At 49.6% G+C, this 18,849-nt stretch overlaps 1 protein-coding gene across 3 annotated transcripts in view; it reads right to left on the reverse strand.

Annotated features, from left to right (window-relative positions):
- Positions 1–1,004: 1,004 nt before the first annotated feature.
- Positions 1,005–18,849, reverse strand: part of RARB (retinoic acid receptor beta) — a gene marked incomplete at both ends in the record, with an annotated part of 427,229 nt that continues 409,384 nt past the window's right edge. For 2 of the 3 annotated variants that reach the window (XM_080715166.1, XM_080715167.1), the window contains 4 exons: positions 1,005–1,201; positions 3,371–3,529; positions 4,272–4,476; positions 11,083–11,259. In XM_080715166.1, the coding sequence (XP_080571292.1) occupies positions 1,005–1,201; positions 3,371–3,529; positions 4,272–4,476; positions 11,083–11,259 (738 nt within the window). The remainder of the gene's footprint in view (positions 1,202–3,370; positions 3,530–4,271; positions 4,477–11,082; positions 11,260–18,849) is intronic. The other variant, XM_080715168.1, reaches the window with a different exon arrangement.

Raw genomic sequence — 18,849 nt, forward strand, 5'->3', positions numbered from 1 at the left:
TGCCCATGCCTTTGGGAGTTAATGTTAGCCCATTGGCCTTACAAAGATTGGAAAAAAAGAAAATTCCCAACGTCAGGCATGAGTCAGGAAGGTCCCGAGAGTTACCCGGTCCAGGGGGAGACCAGCCTGCTGAGATCCCATGAAATGGCTTGTGAAGCAGGTAAACAAGATGTAGTAACACTGAAGAGTGTTTCTGCCTTGAAGGCTATCATCACCGTAAAAATGCATCTCTTTTGTTTTTATTGTGACGTTATGCCTTTAAACAGGTAAACCACTTTTAAGTTAAAGTGACATCAACAGTTGAACAAATGACATTTGATTAACTGAACTGGCAGTTACACTGATACAGAATCCTCTTCTGCTAGTGCAGTGAATGTGTATACTTTTACTGGGTAACATGAAAAAAGATGTAACTTGAGAGCATCCAGAGGAGCAAGGACGAGCTTCCAGACCACAAGGGAGCGCCCTACCTTGTCACACTGTACAGCAGTCCCGTTTCCTTACCTTGGTGTTGGGTTACTCCAGGGAGGCAAGACAGTTAGCTTTCTGAACCTTTCTCAGGTGGACATGTACAGTAGTCTGTTTCATAACGGTGGTGTCTTGGTTATTGAATATGCAAGACGAAAGGAAAGCACCCGACATACAGTATAGAAAGAACAGAGCCGTGTTCTGTATGTACAAAGTTCTCAAACTTAACCAGGCTAAATCATTTTGACTGGGTCTTTGCCATGCAATCGTGACTGTTCAAAGAGGAAAATAGAAGCTTTTGATTAGTTTCTGGTTGCACGAAACGGCTGATCTTTAGAATTTGCGAAGTCTGGATTTCTAGGTAAGTAACACAGTGAGGAGTATATATATTGATACATACGAAAACTTCTTGGTCCTTCTTGAGTTTTAATATATTTTCAGTTCAAAAACTAAGCAGCAGTAAAAATGTCTTTCCTTGCGTTTTGAACCCCGGAACCGAAGGTGCTGAGGAATGTCTAAAGCAGCCGGAAAGTGTCTCACTGCACCAGGGGCGACCGACTGGCCCCGCTGTTCTCCACGGAGCTGGGGGAGATGCTGGGACTGTGCTCGGCTGTGTTCCCACTTGAACTGGGGGTCAGGGGTTCATGTCCTTCAGAATTCTCCAGCATTTCCTGAATGAGAGGCGGCATCGACCCAGGGATTTCCATTTTCAAGGTAATTACACGTTCTGCGCCTTTTAAAAACAGATAGTAGAAACCTTAAGATAAGGACCTGAGCTAGATAAAAAGGGCCCAGCTTTTATTTACTTTCACAAGGGCGATTCCTCAGACATATGAGTTATAAAATAGAGATATCAAGTGGCTTTTATCTTTGTTGAAGATGAGTCATTTATTACTGTAGCTCTCATAAATATAAGTGTGTTTAGAATGGGCCCTGCATCTGGCAGGAGCAATGTTAGTGTGCTGTGAAGTCAGAATCAGGGCCCTTCACAGCTCAGGGCCACTGGGCTGCAGAGGGTCTCTACTATTAGAGAGCCTCTCTTTTTTATGGAAGTAACAGTTGATACTATTCTCCTCTTGCAATTGGAAAATTGTGCAGACAGTCACCTCCCCAGGAATCCTTATTATACAACATTAAAACCACTTAATGGAAGGGCAGCAAGACGTGGTGACATGTTTAAATTTCTAATAGTTCTAGTAGTTCTAATGCCTTAGTTGATTTTAAGAGACAACAGAATCTGCAAAGATAAGTTCCAATAAAAGATCAGAATGTAGCCAGGTGTGGCGGCCCAAGTTTAGAATCCCAGTACTTGGGAGCCTGAGGCAGGAGGATCTCAGGTTCAGGGCCAGCCTCAGCTACTTAGTGAGACCTGTTTCAGAATCAAATAGAGTTGGGGGTGTAGCTTGGGAGGCAGAAGGTCCCTGCATTCAATTCAATTTGAATCCCTGTATTCAAACCAGAAAAAAAAAAAAAATAAGATGCCAGTTATCCACAGATGGAGCAATTGATTTGAGTGATCAATGTGTGGTGGTTTTTCAACAACCGCACCTAACACTGCTGCCCCATACAGTAACACTAGTGGTGTGTGGCATTAGTCCTGCTTGTAGAGTATCCCTATTATCACAGTAAATCCTAGTATCACCGGGCTGCATAGCAATAGAGAATGTTAGTATTAAGTTAAATAGTCTCATTTTAAAAGTCAAGAGTCAGGCATGGTGGGGCTTGTAATACCAGTACGAGGCTGAGACAGGAGGATCACAGGTTCGGGGTCAGCCTCAGGTAGTGAGGCCCTGTTTCAAAATAAGAAATAAAAGATAGGGCTGGGGGTGGAGCGGAGCTCGGAGGTAGAATGTCCCTGGGTTCAATCCCCTGTACCACACACACACAGACACACACACACACACACACACACACACACACACACACACGTCAAAATTATATAACTACCGTATATACTTAAAATCATATTGATAGATTGCTTAGGATCTGCTTTTTTGCTTCGCCTAATCTCATGTCAGGGATGAACTCAGAATATCTCACTGAAGAAAGATATTAGAAGAAGCACAAAAATGGAGACTCCTTGCCCAGCAAGTTCACCACTTATAAATACTTCATGGGATGTGGTTTGTTACTAGTTTTGCTGAGGTCTTCAGATCAGAGCACGCTGCAGGACTGGTAGGGATCCTTCCTGAGTTGTCTCTCTGCATAGGAAAACTTAACACTCAGCAGTGAAATGGCTCAAGGCACTTCAGTAATTGCTTGAGTTGCTACAAGAATGAAAAAATTACACACAAAAAAATAGACCTCTCAGGAAGGCAGAATTCCTTAGAAGTGTGCGGAAGTGAATCTATCTGTGCATGAGAAAGCAGTGGCTACGACAGAAACACAGGCGGTAACGATTTCCCCAAGTGCTGTCCGCTGTTTTTAGGGTTTGGGAATCAGGAAAACAGGTCAAGTTTATATAAACCAGAGATCTCTGGAAAGCTGGAGTGAAAGGAACTGTATACAGCAACAGAAATGTAAAAGGCTGTCACAGTCCATTCTCTTGAAATCCATGTTTTCCTAATTAGTCATCTGCATTTTAAAACTCAATAATCTCTTAAGATCATTGAGTCCTGGGCTCTGCTTTTTACTTCTAATTCTTGCTGGAGACGAACTCAACATTTCTCATTGAAGAAACTTTTAGACGGAGCTCAAGAACTGAGTGGGTAAGACTTGAGTTTATCTCCTTCCTTTCCTTTTTGGAGCGCTCATTAGTTCCATTTGATTTCACTGAAATATGAGTTCCAACACTTAAAAAAACAAAAGCAGCAGCTGTTAAACATCCTGATGTCAGCCGGGGGCTTTAGAGACCCAGGCTACCCGCTGCAGCCCTCGGCTCCTGGCTGCAGCCAAGACATACCTTTAGCGCTGATGCTGCGGAGATCTGTGATTTTCATTAAGATCTTTGGGAACATGTGAGGCTTGCTGGGCCGTCGTTTTCGGATATAAATTTTCAATGCTTCCAGCAATGGTTCTTGTAGCTTATCTACTTTTGTTGGTTCCTCAAGGTCCTGGCGGTCTAGATACCAGGAAGAAAGTTTTAAAACAATCAGTATGGAAAGGGTTACCTACTTTCCAAGTGGGAGGAGTTTTGCCCACTTCCCCTCTTGTTTCCTGTTCCTACCGGACTGGGTTTATTAGTTTGCTGATTCAATCAGACACTAATTTGAGTACCTGCGTTAATTACTTTAAAAAGTGACTCAAAAATAATTGTCCCCTTTGCTTAGTTGCTTTTGTCACAGGAAAAGGACTACCTCGCCTGACCAGGAGATGTCACTACTGAGCTAAATTAAAACAAACCTAGAGCAGGAAGTTATAGAGGCAAGGTAAATCTGCCCCTTAATTAAAGCCATTACTTTTTAACCACCAGAGGTTCATCCCCCCGCGAGCCAGCAGGGGGCACTACAGAGAAGAAAACCATATTTTATCCCAGTCCTCCAAGGATTGATGGCGGAGTCCAAGCAATTGTGTTCTTAGCTACTATATTAACAAACAGAGCATGCAAGTCCCTTAGGTCCTCATTAAAATGTCCTTAGGCAATCTGTTTTACAATAGTCTGACCCTGCCTTTATAAAAGTCCTTGTGGCAATTGCAGAAACAGCATTTTGGTATTTCTGGCGGAGCAGAAGGACCCCAAATAGCATCGTGCAATTTACAAGATGGGAAAAAACTAAACCACTCCAAAATGGAGATGAGCGAGCTCCCATAAATGCCAGTTGTTCTTCATGGAGTCTCCCTACAGTTTCCCAGGCAGTTGGTACCTCCACAGATCAAGCAGATGGCACTGAGAAGGCCTGTCTCCGTGTCATCCATTTCCAAAGGCAGGAGCTGGTTGGCAAAGGTGAACACAAGGTCAGTCAGAGGACCGAATCCAGCATTGTGCATCTGAGTCCGGTTTAGGGTAAGGCCATCTGAAAAGGTCATGGTGTCTTGTTCTGGGGTATACCTGGTGCAAATTCTAAGAATCTGGAAGAAAGAAAGAAGATTTGATGGGTCATGTATGCCAGCCTGTCCTGAGGTCAGCAGTCTTATGCAGGAGGAAATAACGAGATTTCCTAGGAGCTCCTGCCCCACATGGGGTAGTTCTCCCCCACCCGCATGGGACGGTGAGTATCTTCTCCAGTGGAGCATGGTAGGTCACCCTTGTAATCCCCATACTTGGGAGGCTAAGGTGGGAGGGTTTCAGGTTCAAAGCCAGCCTCAGCATCTTGGGGAGACCCAGTTTCAAAATGAAAAATAAGAAACTAGGGCTGGGAGTGTACTTCAGAGGTAGAATGCCTTTGGATTCAATCCCTAGTACCACAAAAGACTCCAAATGTAAAAAATCTCATAGGGTTAAAATTACTCAGGGGATAATAACTAGAACACAAGAAATTTTGAGAATTATATTAAAAGTAATTCATCTTTGCTGGGTGTGGTGGTGCACACCTGTAATCCCAGTACTTGGGAGCCTGAGACAGGATTGTAGGTATGAGCATAGCTTAGCAACCTAGAGAGAGAGAGTTTCAAAACAAAAAATATTTTTAAGAGGGATAGTGATGTAGTTAAAAGGTAGACGACCACAGGGGGTTCAACTCCTAGTAAAGCATGTGCATACACACACACACACACACACACACACACACACACACATACACACACACACAGAGTAATCCATCCTTTGATTCAAATAACAGTTACAGAGTACCTACTTATCTCTCAGGCACTGGGTAAGGTGCTGGGGACAAGATTAAGAATACAATTCTATTTTTAAGAGCTTATAGCCTACCAAAAATAAAGACAATATTTATTAAATGTTCAGTGTGCCCAAGTGTTGTACACACCCTATATTCAGTCTTTCAAATGACGTGGTAAAGTCTATTCACTTTACAGATGAGGATGTACAAGTCAACACCTGCACAACGTCCCTTGTCACACAGTTCACATGTAATGAAATTTGACTAAAACCTGAGCCAGACTCTCTTCCACACTGCCTCTAATCACACAGTTATGCAAAGAGATGTAACAAAAGATGTAAGAGCAGAATCAGCAAGGTATAGGGGGTCAGAAGGAAACTTGTATTTCCTTCTGACCCCCTACACCTTGGGCAGACCACAGAGACCCACAGAGATGCCTCTTCAACCCAGCTCTGAAGTACAGGCTGGATTTCAATGAGCAGGAAGCCCCGGCCACTGCCACAGCCTCCTGGGACCCACCCGATGAGTCCTGCTGGCCAGCCTGGGCACATGCTGCATGGGACATGTGCCCACAGGTGTTGCTCAGCAGAAACTCAAGGTCCCCTCACTTCTGTGCACATCAGCCCTGTCTCCCGTTCCTGCCACCAGGCGCTCCGTGCGTTCCAGAGCTGGCCCCCTCGAACCACACTGTTCCCACCCAGCGATGGTGAGGGTCTCCGCAGACCTGGGTTCCACACTTGACTTCTCTCTGAAAAACCTCAGAGGAGGAAGACAGAAGTGACCTTCAGGTCTGCGTTCTTCCGATCACATGGCCATGTGCAGGGGAAACGGCCCAATATGAAGACCAGGATCTCCCCCACCTCAGGAGGGCGCTCCTGGTAGTGAAGCCCTGACCTGCTGTGTTCCTAGGACCATGACAGCTCCTGCCAAGTTTCCTCTGTTCAGGGAAGTGCCGGGCTCAGGGAAAGCCAACTTCCCAGCACATTGGCCACGTTAGTCTGGGACGGCCACATGTCCCTCCAAGAGGACACTGCGGCAGGAGCCGGCCCTCCTCCTCCTCCTCACAGGACTCTAGCTGTGCCATGGAGGTAGGGCCACTCCCTGCAAAACGCCTCGCTGTCTCACATCAGGCTCCTGCGAGGACCCGAAGGAGGGACCGGCACTTCTCACCCCGACTTGTGACAGTAATGCCTTCTGGGTCACTGACTGTATGCCAGGTCCTGTGCTGAGCCTTCTAATGCACTATTTATCCTATCAGCCCACGCGTTGCTAGCCTATTCTACAGATAAAAAAAAAAAAAAAAAAAAAAAAAAAAAAAAAAAAAAAACCAAGATGTTTAGCTTATCCTAGGCACTAATGACTAGGTGGCTGTTTGATTTAGGTTGTTTTCTGAACCTGTTCTCCATAGCTGCCTCCTTTCTTCATGCTAACGTCCAAACCCAGATGTCCTTCTAAGGTTAGACGGCCAGTGGTCCTGTATTGACTAAGTATCGGCCCTGTTTGTGGCCTGGGCTGGGCCTCCTTGTGCAGCACACAACCTGCACAGCTGTTCATGGTGTGTCTCCAATTGGTGTGCGGAGCACAGAGTCTGGGGCCTGGAAGCAGAAACTTCATTTTCCATGGGGAGGAGGAATTGAAATCTCTAATAAGGACACACCCTCAAGCTTTTTAAGGTCCCTGTTGTCTGACCACATGGAACAGTGACTGGAAATGTCACCTGATCGTTAGATCGTCAACATGAGTGATTAGCAGAACATCACAATGGATTCTCTTTCCCTTAGGTGTGTGGTCATTTTACCTCTTGGATAGTTTCCCAGGGACCTCTGCGGGAGATCCCGTTTCCTCTGGCATCCCGCCTGGCTGACCTCTGGCCCAGGTGTCACTGGGCATCCCTCCTCCATTCCTGGAAAGGTGGAGATAAAAGTGTGGTGCCCAGGGTCACGCTAGCAATGGGGTCTCCCAAGCCCCAGCCTAGAGCACCTTCGGCTCCCTGGAGACATCGGAGCAGTCATTCCTACCTGGGAGAGGTCCTGTGACAAAGTCAAAATGCCTGCCACCTCCGGGTACCTTTCTAGTCCAGAATTAAACTAGCAGCAAAGAACTCTGTACGTTAGCACTGCCAAGATGTGAACACACGGGCTCCATCCCCAGTGAGATCAACAGAGTGCTAAGACGGGTCATCGGCAAGGTGGCCACAGCTCACTTGAAACCCAAGTCCAAACGGCAGCGCACGATCCTGTCCTCCACTGAAGGATACCCCTCCTCCAGAGCTAGAAACTAGCTGGATTCTGATGAAGTGTTTAAACTATGTCCTGCCTCTTTTCTCTGTAGAAGGTTCAAAATCAAGCATCCATGGTACCTCTGGCCTGAGGAGACGACTCAGGTTGTCTCTTATCCCAGAAGCCTGCCCGATCAGGACGGGCCCAGGGTGGGCCGGTGCCCTCCGCACCGCTCCTGGGCCACTCCTCTTGGGGAAAAGCAAGCAGCTGTATCCGTCACACTGCAGTCATGCCAGGACAACCACCGAATTCTTCTCCAGCATAAAAACAGCCTTTGTTTGAAAGGGTTTCTGTTCTAGAAAGACCAGCATGCAGGCCCACGAGGAGGTGGGTAAAAATAGTTGGCACAGCCGAGTCTCCAGAGAAGGACCCGTGGGATAACACCAAGCTCCTGGTGATGGTCAAAGCGACTCTCGTCAGGGTAGAAAGAACCTTTTCTCTCTTTACCAAAGACAACTGTGTATCTTTCTGGAAACTCCTTTTGATGAAAGTGCTCCTTCTGTGTGCCTCCCAGGAGCGGTCGGCTGGAGGCTGGAGCCCTGGAAACACTACATGGGATACCAGAGCGGGGACAGGGCACCGAGCAGCCGCAGCCTCTCCTCTGATCCCTTATTTTCCACCGCTAGAAGGCGGTGTGGTCAGTCACTGCAGAGCACACCATGCAGAATGTCCATCGCAGATCGGTCCCTCGCTAACTCCTTGCCAAGGGCTTCCAGGGGTCGTCTTTACAAGAAAACCAGCCTTCTTCCCGTAGCCTTGGGGGCCTCCGCTACCTCACAGGGAGGTGTGTGTGTGTGTGTGTGTGTGTGTGTGTGTGTGTGTGTGTGTGTGTGTTAGTTACTAGAGATAGAATCCAGGGACATTCTCCCTCTGAGATACACCCCAGGTCTTCTTAAGTCGGTTTTTGCTTTGAAACCGGGTCTCACAAGGTTGCTGAGAGTCCTTAGGTGGCTTCAGATGGCCCTTAAGCTGAGGTCCTCCCGTCGCGGCCCCAGTACCGGGGTGACAGGCGTGTGCACCGTGCCCAGCCAAACGCTGGCTTTTTTTTTTTTTTTTTTCTCTCAGGTCTGGGGATGGAACCCAGGGGCATTTGACCTCCGAGCTACACTCCCTGCCCTATTTTTTAATCTTTATTTTGAAACCGGGTCTCACTAAGTTGCGGAGGGCCTCACTAAGTAGCTGAGGCTGCCCGCGAACGGCGATCCTCTGGTCTCAGCCTCCCGAATGCCGGGATTACAAGTGTGCGCCATCACGCCTAGCTAAACCCTGGCTTTTGAAATACACGTGCATTTCCCCGTCACCGAGGTCCCGTGTGGTTCTATCTCACTATCGACAGCAAGCCGGCACGAGAATGCGGAGTCTCCACCACAGGCCGAGCAAACCCCACTCTCTGCAGGAAGTCGCTCAGGTTCTCCATCTTTGTCAGAGAATTTTGCCTCCAAAGCCCTGGGCCTCTGACTTCCTCAGCGGCCTTATTTGCCAAGTGTAGGGAATAACTGCACCGATAAGGATGCACTGACGCTTCACAGTAACGTGTCAAGTCACCGAGGCCTGTAATGTATCAGACATGGTTCCACATCTCGTTTCCTCTGGACCCTTATCTTCATTTTGATTGGAAAGAAACTGAGACAGAGAGGGCAAGTGACTCGTCTGAAGCCACACAGCTGCTGGGCAGCAGAAACCAGGCATGCCGGCTGCTGAGTCCATGAAGGTGAGGGAAGGAGAGTAGGAGTCTACCTGCGAGGGTTAGGAAGCGCTGCCCACGGCCACAGAGCCACCGGCTGGCCCGTGAAAAGCATGAAATTCATCCCCTGAGCTGGCCCGGCGGAGGGGTGGGTGCAGCTTTCCTTCTGTTCCCACCTGATGATTCAGAGACACCCCACCCCCAGGATCCTAAGTCACTTCTGTCCCCAGAGCCTCGGCACAGGACTGTGTCTCCCCATCACAGCCCCAGCCCGGAGTCCTGGGACCAGAGACAAGCGGCCCTGCCCGGCTGGGAGACCAGGCCCGTGACCCAGCAGCCGGCTGGTTCTCACGGGTGGCCTTGGGACACCTGGACGCCCTCCACTTTCCTCCCAGGGGCTGGACAACCTCGACCTGGGTCTGCCCGACTGCCCCGCCTCTGTCTCTCCCTCCCTGCACATCAATGGCCGAGATGAGAAGATTCTTCTAAAGAGCGTGGCCAGTTGATGTTCTCATCCAAAGATGCTCTTTGAAGCTGTGCATTCTTCAGGATCTTGTGACTAATTGCCTTTGCTACGAATTCTTGGAAATGAGCTCTTGTCTGGGGCCACATAAGTAAGCCTGCTGCTTCTCACATGACTGGCGGGCCCTGCCCCTCCCCTACTGGGGCCTTTCCTCCTCTGCCAGTTGCGCCCCAACTGAAACTCCTCGCCCCGGGAGGCCAGGAAGGGAGGCTGGAGGGCTCCTGAGCACACCTGGGGCCAAGGCCGCCCGGGCTGGCTTCATGAGCTCGGCCCTGGCTCCCTTCCTTTGTCTCTTTTCTTCCTTCTTTTCTTTCCTTGGTGCATTGAAATGTCACATCATCATGTGGTTCACGGTGAGAGGGACACACATGCTCGTCTTTGGCTGAGCTTGGGCCATATGCTAGGCCCTATTACCTTGCTTCCTGCCATTTAAGTAATTATCATATTTAATGCCTAGTCATTTGCATTTCTTTTCTCTGCACAGGCAAGTTGAGGCTTGGAGAGGTTCTACCTAATTCAGTGAGGGGCTAAGGCTGGGAATAGATCCTTCCTTCCTTCCTTCCTTCCTTCCTTCTTTCCTTCCTTCCTCCCTTTCTTCCTTCCCTCCATTCCTCCCTCCCTTCCTTCCTTCCTTCCTTCTGACTGAACTCAAGGGCATTCTCTCTCTGAGTTACATCCCCAGCCTACTGCATTTATTATTTTGAAACTGTCTAAGTTGCTGAGGCTGGCCTTCAACCTGCAGTCCTCCTGCTCAGTGTTCCAGGTGCTGGGTCAACAGGGTAACAGGGAGGCAGTCTTTAAGGGCACATTTAAATCTGGTGGAGACCATGCCCTGGTCACTCAGCATCTGGCTTTGCAGAAACCAGACATTCGCCTGGAGGGTCCCAGAGCATCCCCTCTCATTTCATATTTTCCCAAAGGGTTGGGGTTGGGGGAATCACAAACTATCTACATCTGGCAGTAAAATAAAAAGAAGATTAAGAAACAAGTGTTTGGTTTAGGCTGAGACTTCTAACAGTGTTTCAGACTCCTCCAGGGCCATCCCCCAGAAGGGACCGTGAATGTCTCAGAGGCCCCAGGGAGGGAGCAGGAGGACAGGAAGGAAGGGGGTCCTTCTAAGAACTGGCCTGGCTTGCACTGGAAAAAGGTCACCTCAGGAGGCAGGAGGGAGCCATCGTGAAGACACAGAAAGATCCCTCTCCCAACATCTCACAGAGGCAGCACCGACACTGGGGAGGGGAGCAGGAAGTTCCACCCAACCCCGGGTCCCTGAGCCTTCACATGGAGACCGAAGCAGAGAGCAAAGGGCTCTGAGTGCACACAGGAGGCGGGAAGCCAGGGTCTCCTCCGCCATCTTCCAGGCCTTTTGGTGCCCCCACCCAGCCCACAGGGGTGTGGACAAGCTCGTACCAGGATGTCCAGGCAGGCTGCCTTCAGCAGGGTGATTTGGTCTGCGATGGTCAGGCCGGTGAAGCCCGGCAGGCGTTTAGCAAACTCCACGATTTTAATAATGCACTTGGTGGCCAGCTCGCTGAATTTGTCCCAGAGGCCCAGGTCCAGTCGGACTCGGTGGTCGGCACTGGAGTTCTGAGAGAGAAAGAAAGAGAAAATGTCACCAGCTGTAGTTTCTGGAAGCCCCAGATAGGCAGGGAGTGTTGTGTGTTTGCAATGAATGGGCTGACGCTTCGGCCTTGACAGCAGACCTACTTGCGGGGTGGAGGTGGGGGTTTACATTTTTAGCTTATATTCATCCTCTCAAAATGCTCAAAATCAGCTGGGTGGGGCAGCACACACCTGTAATCCCCATCTTGGGAGGCTGAGATGGGAGGGTTGCTATCAGCAATTTAGCAAGACTCTGTTTCAAAGTAAAAGCAAAATAGGCTGAGGGTATATCTCAGAGGTAGAATGACCTTGGATCCAATCCCCAGTACCAAAAAGAAGAACCCCAATAAATAACATAATCATCTCCTGTACCACCAGATAACCAAGGTAAGGTAAGGGAAAACTTTTCTATATGCAACAAACAAATAAATGACAGGATAAAGGTCTACTCTTTCCCTTCTGCCCTTCCTTCTTCCTTCCCTTCCTCTATTGAGTTCCTGGAATTGAACCCAGGGGCATTCTACCTCCAAGCTACACCTCCAGCCCTTTTGATTCTTTTTCTTTTGAAACAGGGTCTTGCTTGGTTGCTAAGAGTCTCACTGGAGGAACCATTGGGGATGGTGGGAGCTGCAGGTGATGGGACTTAGTAAAGAGCCTGGGTCCTTGGGGGCTATATCTTGTCCTCGGCCCCTTTCTCTGTGTTTCCGGCCACTAAGAGGTGCGTGGCCCTGCTCTATCCTGTTCCCTGTGCATAATGCTCCTCCTCAGCACAGGCCAGAGCCATGGAGCCCGCCACCCTTGGACTGAACCTCTGAAACCCCGAGCCAAGATAAACCTTTCCTCCTTTAAGATGTCTTTCTGAGGTATTCTATCACAGCAACATAAAGCTGAGTAACACAATAAATAAGTAAATCACAATTCCAACTATGCAATGAATGCCCGGCTGTCTTAACGTGGAAGGAAACAGGGTACGTGCTATGACATGGGTGGACGGACAGAAGGCAACTTCAACACAAAGCCAACACACGAAACGACCCCACTCATGGGTTCTGGAAAAGGCAGCAGAGACCAGAGCGGTGGTTCCCTGAGGCTGGGTCCAGAAGAGCAGGGTTGACCATAAGACACACGGGCAGGGGAGCTCTCTGGAGGGCTGGAAACTTTCTGCGCCTTGACTGGGCCATGGTTACGGATTTGTCTACTTCTCTCCCAACTACTCATCAAACCATATATATTTTAAGTTTATATCCTTTTTTCCTTTCTTTTTGGTACTGAGGATTGAACCCAGCTGCACTCTACCTTTGAGCTACACCCCCAGCCCTTATTAGAGACAAGGTCTTGCTAAGTTGTCCAGGTTGGCCTCGAACCTGTGTCTCAGCCACTTAAGTAACTGGACTTATACTATGACCAGCTCAAACTGAACCTTTAAAAAAGATAAAAATTACATTATGTAAATCATACTGCAAAAGCATCACAATAATATATTGTGGCACTGAGGATTGACTCCAGGGGCATTCTACCTCCAAGCTACAACCCCCTGCCTGATTTTATTTTTTATTTGGTAACAGGATCTGTCTAGGTTGATGAGAGTCTCACTTCTTGCTGAGACTGTCCTTGAACCTTTGATCCTCCTGTCTTGGGCTCCCAGCACTGGGATTACAGGTGTGTGCCACCATGCCTGGCAAAAAGAGACATTTAGAACACTTGTCAGAAAAGGTATAATCTTTATCTGAATAAACCTTATCTGATTCAAACAAACCGTAAATGTAATATATGTTTATATGAGAAAACTAGAATTTGGGAGATCAAGGTCCTTGAAACATTGATTTTATTTCAAGAGGTAATCATGGCATTGAGGATTTGCTTTGTGTGTGTGTGGTACTGGGAATTTAACCCAGGTGCACTCTACCTCTGTGAAACAGAGTCTCACTACGTCAGTGAAGGTGGCCTTGAACTGCAATCCCTCCGTCTCAGCTTCCCAAATATTAGGATTACAAGTGTGCATCACCACACCCGGCTGATGGTTTGCTTTTGTTTGTGGAGGTCGCTCCAGTTTAGAGCGCATACTGCAGTATTTACACACAGCATGGCGAGCGATTCTTAACTGACTTTGAAATGACATGTCGTGCAAATTGTGTGAGGGTTGAGAGAAGACTGGCTACCGGGCAAGCCCAAGGGCCCCCTGCACAGTTCTTCTAACTTTCCTGTTATCTTTGAAGTTCTTCATAATAAATATAAGACGTAGTGGGCGTGGTGGCGCACGCTTGTAATCCCAGCATTTGGGAGGCTGAGACAGGAGGATCATAGTTCACAGACAGCCTCAGCTACTTAGTGAGGCCTCTGTAACTCAGTGAGACCCTGTTTCAAAATAAAAAAAATGAAAAATAGGGCAGGGGGCCGGGTGTGGTGGCGCATGCTTATGATCCCTGCACTTCAGAGGCGGAGACAGGAGGAATGTGCTGGTTGGAAATAAAAATATAAAATAAAAAATAAAATATAAAAATACGTCTGGGAGTGTAGCCCGGAGGTAGAAGGGTTTCCAGGAACCCCAGTACCACCAAAATAAATAAATAAATAAATAAATAAATAAATAAATAAATAAGGCCGGGGGTATTGCTCAGGGGTAGGATGCCTCTGGGTTCCATCCGAAGTCACGCAAAAAAAAAAAAAAAAAAAAAAAAATCTTTTTTTTCAAAACTACAAGCTGGGCGTGGTGGCACACACTTGTAACCCTAGTACTTGGGACCTGAGACAGGAAGATCGCAGGTTCAAAGTCAGCCTCTGCAACTTAAGAGAGGCTTTCAGCAACCTAGTGAGACCCTGTTTCCAAATAATAAAATTGGTCTAGAGGTATATCTTGGAGGGAGAAAGCCTCTAGGTTCAATCCCTAGTACTGCCCCCCCCCCAAAGTACAAAACTACAATAAAAAGCTCAGACCCAAAGTTGCCAGTGTCACGTGGCCTCCTGTATAGCATCAGATGAGCCAAGTCTCTGAAGGACATACGCTGCCCTGTTGTCCACTCAGACTGCAGGAAGTGGCCTCTGATCTGGCCAGTCTCTGTGGTCCCGCCTTTTGGACACAGTGATTGGTTTGGGAAGAAGTACATCACCCAGAGCAGGCCAATGAGGTTCCACTCTGAGACTTTTTGATTGGAAAATTGAGGATGAGAAGCTCTCTGTTAGCCGGGCGTGGTGGCTCACGCTTGTAATCCCCGCGCTTGGGATGCTGAGACAGGAGAAGCTGAAACAGGAGGATTGCACAGGTTCGAAGCCAGCCTCAGCTACTTAGTGAGGCTCTCAGCAACTTAGTGAGACCCTGTTTCCAAATAAAATATAAAATAGGTCTGGGAGTATAGCCCAGAGGTAGAAAGCCCCTGGGTTCCACCCCCAGTACCACCAAAAAAAGAAAAAAAAATTTAAAAAAGAAGCTCTCTGTCAGTGAGAGCCAGAGTGGCCAAGAGCTTCCAGGGGCTCCTAGGTGCAGAAAGCCATACTAAAAATGGAGCCAGCCAGGCCTGTGGTGCACGCCAAGAGCTTCCAGGGGCTCCTAGGTGCAGAAAGCCATCCTAAAAATGGAGCCAGCCAGGCCTGTGGTGCACGCCTGTATTCCCAGTACTTGGGAGGCTGAGATAGGAAGATCGCAGGTTCAAAACCAGCCACAGCAACTTAGTGAGACCCTGTTTTAAAATAAAAAGGGCTGGGGCGTAGTTAGAATGTAGCTATCACCTCGAAGAGAAAGAATTCTGACCCAGGGTGAGTTTGGGCTTCTGAAGGTTTCCGTCTGGGAGTTTCAGATCCTCTCCCCACCCCGCACTCCACCCCATCAGGACTCAGAGCAGAGCCTGGGCCTCCGCTAAGGCCACCGCCTCCCGCCCGGCTGACGGCAAGAGCCTCCCCACAGCGCTGCTCCACTCTGGTCCCAACAAAAAGAGGATCCTTTGAGAGCAGGAGCTGGAGCGGAGCATCCAGCCTCATCCTTGCTGATTCTCCAAGGCTTCGTCTCCCTCTAGCAGAAAGCCGCGGCGGAGCCCTCCCAGTTCAGGACCCTCGTCCCTGTTACTCTGTACAGGGTCGTGCTCCTGCCTCAGTCTCCTGTCCTGCTGTTGCCCCTTTAGGACGGCTCCTCCGGATCTCCCCTGCAGCCCTTTCTTCTTCCTGCAGGTCTCTGATCAAGTGTGACCTCCTCCTGAGCCTTCCCTCGGACCCCTGTGAAGACCACAGCTCCTGCCCCAGCCCTCCCCCCCTGTCCTGGGCCCCCTCAACACGCACCATTGTTCCCTTAAGCCCACACTCTTCTTCTCTGACGTTTCAGAAGTGTGAGGTCACCACCTATACAACACTGAAGGTACAGTGAGCACCCCGCCAGGGCTCACTAAAGTTTGTTGAGTGAATGAGCGAAGTCCCACCAGACCCGGGTTGTTTGGGATGTCCTGGGATCACTAGCATTTGCGGATGGAGCTCAGAGGTGCTGCTTCTGCTGGGCGATGGCTGAGACCGGCTCAGGAAGCCTGGAATGCTGCAGCCTCCAGAGCCCGAACGGAGTACCCAGGGCGAAGCCAGGGTCCCCCAGGGCTGGCCTGTGGTCTCCAACAGACACACTGAGCTCAATAAAGTGTTCTTTAAATTGAGCTCAATAAAGGAGACTCTGCCCTTCACACCTTACCTCATTAAAATCGGTTCACAGGAGTCAATGAAACCAGCCATTGGGGATCGAACCCAGGGGAAATCTACCTCCAAGCCACATCGCCAGCCCTACTTTTTTATTTTGAAATAAGCTCTTGCTAGGTTCCTGACAGTCTCGCTAAGTTGCTGAGGCTGGCATTCAGCCTGAGATCCTCCTGTCTCAGCCTCCCAAGGTCTGGGGTTACAGGTGCGCACCCCCATGCTCTGGCCAGTTATTGTTTTTATCATCAGCAAGGAAATCCAGAAGCAGAGGCCGTGAAAGCCCCACCCACGAGTGGCCACCGCCCACAGCCTGGGTGCAGACACTGGCAGGCATCTTGTAGATGGACGGAATTCCTTCCCGGAGGACCTTGCTGGGACTCAGTACACTCGGGAGAACACGAGATCAAGACGTGCGGCCGTTCCGGCTGTAATTAAATTTAATGGGCAGTTTATCCGGTTGGTAGGAAGATGCCACAGGAGAGGGGGATCGAGGGACAAGCCTGGGCGAGCGCTCACTTTACATCAGAGCATCCACGGCCCCGGCCAGCCCGTGTGAATGAAGTCTCGTCAGCGTGGGGTGGAGTGACTTCATCATGCTGGGCCCGGAGAGGAGCCAGTGGCACCTTCTATTAAAAATAATGCACAGCCGTGGTAACGGCATGTAAATCTCACTCAGCATTATGCAAACGGAAGGGAAGAGGCAGTTAATAAAACACAAAATAACCGGGTGTTTTATGATCCCGGTGGCTGGATTCATAGGCACCAGGCTTAAAACGGCGCATATATCATCGTGTGGCTGACGAAGGCGGCGGCTGGGCGGGCACCGGGGACTCGGGGCTGTAGGGAGCATTTCTTGATGTGCAGGGGGGGGGAGATGGAGGCAGGGGGAAGACGGGGGCCTGGGCCTGCGCCAGCCTCAGCACAGGGGAGGGCAGACTGGCCTGCGCACACCTTCCTCCCCAGCTCCCTTCTCGGAATGCCGTGCAGGGCCGCCCATATGCAGGAACGTGCCTAGGCCCCCCAGGGCCATCTTAAGCTGCAGAAAAGCCCAGCCATGCTATGAAATCCAATTAAATGGCATTTTTTTGCCCTGCAAATGGATCCCTGTCTTCCGCTGGGAAGGGTCTCCGTCAACACCTGCTGCTGCTTGCCCGGCTGGTGTTACTTTCAGAAGAGACATCCATGGAGGCTGAGCCCGCAGGCGTGGTGGCACACACCCCTAATCTCAATACTAGGGAGGCTGAGATAGAAGGAGTGCGGGTTGGAGCCTAGCTTCAGCAACTCAGGTAGACTCTCGGCAGCCCAATGAGATCTTCACTACGCTGCTGAGGGCCTTGCTAGGCTGTTGAGGCTGGCCTCGGATCCGCCCCCGATGAGCTGATGCCTCTGGAAAGATACTTCAGTCTTAACACCCAGGCCTTCAGAATGAGGCTTGGCTTGAAAATAGGGTCTTTTTTTTCTTTCTTTTTCTCTTTCTTTTCTTTATTTCTCTTTTCTTCTTATTTTCTTTCTCCCTTCCTCCTTTCTTCCTTCCCTCCCTACCTCAACTTCCTTCCTGCCTGCCTGCCTTTCTCCCTTCCTCCCTCCCTTCCTCTTTCTCTTTTGCATTGGGAAATGAACGAACGAACCCAGGGGCATTCTACCCCTGAGCTACACCCTCAGCCCTTTATAAAAATCACTTTATTATTTTGAATCAGAACCTTACGAAGCAGAAGGAGCTGAAGGCCTCACTCAGTTGCCGAGGCTGGCTTTGAACCTGCCGTCCTCCTGGCTCAGCCTCCCAAGTATGTGCTGCCAGGTCCAGCAGAAACGGTCTTTAGAGAGGTGAACAAGCTATCGTGAGATCACCAGGGTAAGCCCTAGTACACTTACGTAAGGGGGCCTTATGGACGCACTCAGCCAGGGAGAAGGTGGCCCCAGGAAGATGTCGCAGTGACTAATGCATCTGTGAATCAACAACTGCCGGAGACTGCCTTCAACTCCAGGAGCTGTGAGAGCTGCGGGGGGCTGGGTACCTTGGTGGCTGCCTGTAATCCCATTACTTTGGAGGCTGAGACAGGAGGATTGTAGGTTTGAGGCCAGCATGCAGTAACAGAGCAAGACTTTGTCTCAAAAAAAAAAAAATGTCTGGAGGTATATAGCTCAGTGGTTGGTGCTTTGGATAATAAGCAAAGGGTCTCAGTCACGCAGTGTGAAGTGCTCAGCTGTGGCCGGCAGCCCTCCCTCAGAAGCACACAATGGGTGTGCTGCGTGGCGTGTGTTAGCGCATCCAGGACCCGGCGTGGCATGTGTGTCCGGCAGGTGTATTTACTGGCAAGGAGCAGATGCTCGTGAAGTGACGGCCTGCCCCAGTGGGGAGAGGCCGGGCTGGCAGTGGGGGTCGCGGCTTGGCAGCTCCCCTGGGAGACCGACTGCTGAGGCTCAGGCGATGGTTATCGGGCTGATCACAAATGTTAGAGTATCCTCTCCTCTCCTCTCCTCTCCTCTCCTCTCCTCTCCTCTCCTCTCCTCTCCTCTCCCCTATGTTCCCCTCCCTCCCTCCCTTCTCTTTCTTTCTTCATTTTTCTTTCTCTTGTGGTGCTTGGGTTTGAATCTAGGGGCATTTTACCTCCGAGCTACACCCCCAGCCCTATTTTATTGTGAAATCGCCCTAAGTTGATGAGAATCTCACTACTGGCTAAGGCTGTCCTCAAACCCATGATCCTCCTGTCTCAGCCTCCCAAATACTGGGATGAGAGGCGTGAGCCACCAAACCCAACCACAAATATTAGTTTTCTAGAGAGTAGCTGTTGTCTCCTAAAGCACATGTAGAAAGCCCCCCGGCAGTCTGCGCATGCTGTTTGTGGTTCCTTTTTCTGGGTAGATTACAGCTCCTTAAATCTTCCTAGTTCAGATCCACAAGCCCCTTAGCGG

Source organism: Muscardinus avellanarius, assembly GCF_963383645.1.
Source record: "Muscardinus avellanarius genome assembly, chromosome: 18".
NCBI classification, from domain to species: Eukaryota; Metazoa; Chordata; class Mammalia; order Rodentia; family Gliridae; genus Muscardinus; species Muscardinus avellanarius.